The 4,250-nt window shown below is 35.5% G+C and overlaps 1 protein-coding gene across 1 annotated transcript in view; it reads left to right on the top strand.

Annotated features, from left to right (window-relative positions):
• Window positions 1–3,760, top strand: part of LAMP2 (lysosomal-associated membrane protein 2) — a 20,686-nt gene extending 16,926 nt beyond the window's left edge. Inside the window, exons 6-8 of the mRNA XM_006877471.1 lie at window positions 634–697; window positions 1,069–1,233; window positions 3,621–3,760. Coding sequence (XP_006877533.1) covers window positions 634–697; window positions 1,069–1,233; window positions 3,621–3,760 — 369 coding nt within the window. The remainder of the gene's footprint in view (window positions 1–633; window positions 698–1,068; window positions 1,234–3,620) is intronic.
• Window positions 3,761–4,250: the final 490 nt, after the last annotated feature.

Genomic DNA, 4,250 nt, shown 5'->3' with positions numbered 1-4,250 from the left:
CTCAGTTTCCCTGTAGGCACATGGATATTATCCTATCATAGACAGCATTGTACCTCATGACTGATCTGGATATAATTGGTGTTAGAATAGTGTGATCATCCAGCAAACACTCCTGGGCTGTCGATGAGAAAAAATGTGTAACAAATAATCAGTATAAGCTAAAACAATGTCCAAAATAAGAGATGTTGATTCGAAAGTCAGAAATTCTCTATAAGATCAACTATAAATATCTAAAACAGATGTACTTTTATGATCATGCTATAGAAATATTCTTTTTGACAATGAATGCAACACCATTCCTCTTCAATTTGTCATTCCCGGCATAGTAAACCATGTGGTTGTCAGATTCAAAATGGCAATACCAGTCCATTTCAGCTCACTAATGCTGCCTAAGATATTGATGTTTATGCGTACCATTCCATTTTTGACAACTTCCAATTTTCCTAGATTCATCCTTTTTACATTCCATGTTCTGCTTTTCAATGGACATTTACAGCTAGGAAGAAAGCGTGACGAACTACTTCTGAATATTTAGTCACTGTAAACCTCATGAATGGCAGAGAAACACTGTCAGATAAACTGTACCTGTAGTTAATTGTTCCAACTGTTAATTTGAAGCTATTTTTCCAACAGAAAAATGAAAATCGATTCTATCTGAAGGAAGTGAATGTCAGCATGAATTTGGGAAATGGCTCTGGTAAGCATTGGTCTGGGGGAGAAGTAAGGGGGTTAGATTGAAGGAATTTAAACCCTAATTGTCTTTTTGCAAATAGTACCTTATTTAATGGGACAGATGATTCTCTGTGAAAAGTGTGCCGTAGCCACAATTTGAAATGAATATCTTAGAACCAAGGTATTCTATTTTTATTGTATTGTATCTTTTGAAAGTATGGTGGACAGTAGGATGTGACTGATTTTACACTATGGAAATATCTGCGAAAGACAAGGGAACCTAGTATTAGTAAGAATTGCGTTTTGTTCTCATACTCAATTGGAAAATTGTGAGGACAGTCTGATTTGGGACACTGATAGGAGCAAGATGATACTAACCTGTTTCTTTCTTTAAAGTTTTCAGTTTTGTAAACAACAATCTTAGTTACTGGGATGCCCCTCTGGGAAGTTCTTATATGTGCAACAAAGAGCAGACCGTGTCAGTGTCTGGAGCATTTCAGATCAATACCTTTGATCTAAGGGTTCAGCCTTTCAGTGTGATGGAAGGAAACTATTCCACAGGTAAGAACCAGACCCACTGTACTCCTAATTCCTGCTCTTATATTGATAAGTGGCTTTTCATTTGAGTCATGGAAATGTAAACCTTGAAATAGAGAATATGAATTCAGCTCATGCGGCTGTTGACATAACCATGGGCAAATCATGTAACTCTATTCCTTGATATCTACAAACAATACTTAAATTTAGTTTTGCTCAGCATAGATTTTTTTTTGTGTGTGTGTAACGTGGACACCATTTGCGTCAAAATTCATAAAGTTTTAAGTGAGCTTTGCTGGAAGTTGAGATCTCCCCCAAGGTTTTCAGTTGTGGAGCCGTAACAATGAGCATCTTGGATCTGCCTTCTGGTGCCATCTTTGGGCTGGAAACATTTTCACTGAAAGAAAGCAGTTTGGTCTTATTTTGTTAAGACTAAGAAGTCCTGGTGTGGCACTGTGGGATAAGCACTGGACTGCTAACTGTAAGGTTGGCAGTTCAAACCCACCAGCCACTATAGGGGTCCCTATGAATTGGAACTGACTTGACTACACTTACCAACAATGAAACTTAGAGTGGAAGCAAAGGCTTGAATAGCATGAAGTATGTTTTTTACTAGTCAAAATGAGCTGGAGAGTTTAAAAAGATATATGCGAGTATGAATGCATGAGGCTATTTGAAGATCTACTCAGGGCTAATGATAGAATTTACCAGATTTTTTTTATGAAGCCCCTATCGAAGGGATCATTAACATTTTATATGAATACAGAAAATGTATTTGGCATTGCCAGATTTGAATTTGCATAAAGAAATAAAGTACATAAAAATTCCATTATTAACTTGAACTTGTAAACTGATGACCAAATATTGAGGTTTTGTGGGTCATCTCTTTGTTGAGTAGAGCTATTCCAGTCATCCACATCTTTTTCAACAATGAGTGGTATGGTTTAGAAGGCAATGCAGAAGCAGTGTTTAGAAGTGAGTAGTGCTGAATATCTACTTGGAGTTGATTAGGCTAAAATAAATCAGGCTCTTCACACTATCATTCTTAGGACTAGAGAGATTATAACCACACTTCAAAAACAGTTTTAAGAATTCATTTTCTCTATTGTTATTATTATTTTTTCAATTACTTTGATCCTTCAATGGCTTCATTTTTTTGGAGTCTGTATCTAGCTCCCTTATATTATTAGCCTTATTTTGGATCCAGTTTTGTGTTTAGAATTTAAAATCATTTATAGTGTTAATATCAGTTCAAACCTGTTTACCTTGTCAGCCTTAATAGAGATGAGCTGTGTTTTCTCTAATATGAAACTTTGATGTTCATGTGCATAGAATAAAACAATGTAACCCAAGAGGGTGTATGCAACATTTAATACTGCTTATGCATAAGCTCTCTGCAACTAGGTTCTCAACTGTACGTACCTGTAAATATAACACACAAGTAATACTTGTCAGTATAGAGGAAATACAGTTGTATTAAAGTAAAATGATGTTGATTAGATTTGACTAGATAAGAATACTCTTTAGAAATAGAAAAAGATTGCTTCTTCAGGTTGCCAGCTCTTAATCAGATTGATAATAAATAGTAAACAAATTTTTTGACTTTTGTAGCCACCAAGATTCTATACTGTAAAGTCAGGAATCTGCACACCTTTTTTTCTGGAAAGAACCAGACAGTAAATATTTACAACTTTGCAGGCATACAATTTGTTTGGAATATTTAACTCTACCACTATAGCACAAAAACAGCATTAACGTCACATAGATAAATGAATGTGGCTGTGTTTCAATAAAACGTCATTATGGATACTGAAATTTGAATTACATATAATTTTCCTGTACCACAAAGTATTCTTCTTTTGATTGATTTTTTTGGGTAGCTATTTAAAAATTAAAAACAATAAAATCAAAGCATTATTAGCTCTTGGTTTGGACTGGCCTGTGGGCTATAATTCGCTGACTCCTGCTGTAGAGGCACTCCAGGGCCAGCTGTTCTAATCCAAGATAATGTCCTGATCTGTTACATTCTTCCAAAGGACATGTGGCCTGCTACTGAGAGGCTGTGTACGGATGGACTAGATTAGTTCCTTCCATTTTGCTCCTATATTAAAAATGATTTGTAATATAAATATATACACATATGTATGCATACAATATAGTATAAATTATATTTTTATGTATGAGTATCTATACAACATATGTACAGGATGAGTGAAAGGACAAATGTGTTTTAGGATTTTAATTTTAGACTAATCCATAATTTTCTATAGCCTGATCATAAAAGTAGACCTGTTTTAGTTATTTACAGTTGATCTGATAGAGAATTTCTGACTTTTGAATCAACATCTCTTATTTTGGACATTGGTTTTGCTTATACTCATTATTTGTTACACACTTTTTCTCATCTACAGCCCAGGAGTGTTCGCTGGATGATGACACCATTCTAATACCAATTATAGTTGGTGCGGGTCTTTCAGGCTTGATAATCGTTATAGTGATTGCTTACCTAATTGGCAGAAGAAAAAGTTATGCTGGATATCAGACCCTGTAATGCTAATACATGTTATCGCTGTTAAAAACAAATAATAAAGCAAGAACAAGTTCCAACATGAAACATGATTCAATTGAAGGTATATTTAGTTGTAGTCCTGGTCCTGGAATGAGTGGTATGGAGGATTTCAAATTTAAAGAAACAAACAAAAATCCCCAAAGACTATATAAACTACAACCTAGTTGTGTGATTTTGGCTTCCCCAAAAGCCCTGATGATGCAGTGGTTAACCGCTCGGCTGCTAACTAAATGGTTGGTGGCGACCTCTCTGCTGGAGAAAGATGTGACATTCTGCTTCCATAAAGATACTCACTTAGGAAAGCCAATGGGGGCAGTTCTACTCTGTCCTATAGGGTCACTATGTGTTGGAATCAACTCGACCACACGCAACAGTAACAACATTTCTGCAGCCAAAGGCACGTGCAAAATGGCCTGAATTATAGGCTTCATTTTTTTGTCTTGAACTCATTTTTCAGTATTTTCCCTTTAGA

Source organism: Chrysochloris asiatica, unplaced genomic scaffold (genome assembly GCF_000296735.1).
Source record: "Chrysochloris asiatica unplaced genomic scaffold, ChrAsi1.0 scaffold00504, whole genome shotgun sequence".
Classification (NCBI taxonomy): Eukaryota; Metazoa; Chordata; class Mammalia; order Afrosoricida; family Chrysochloridae; genus Chrysochloris; species Chrysochloris asiatica.
This window is presented reverse-complemented; position numbering and strand designations above follow the sequence as displayed.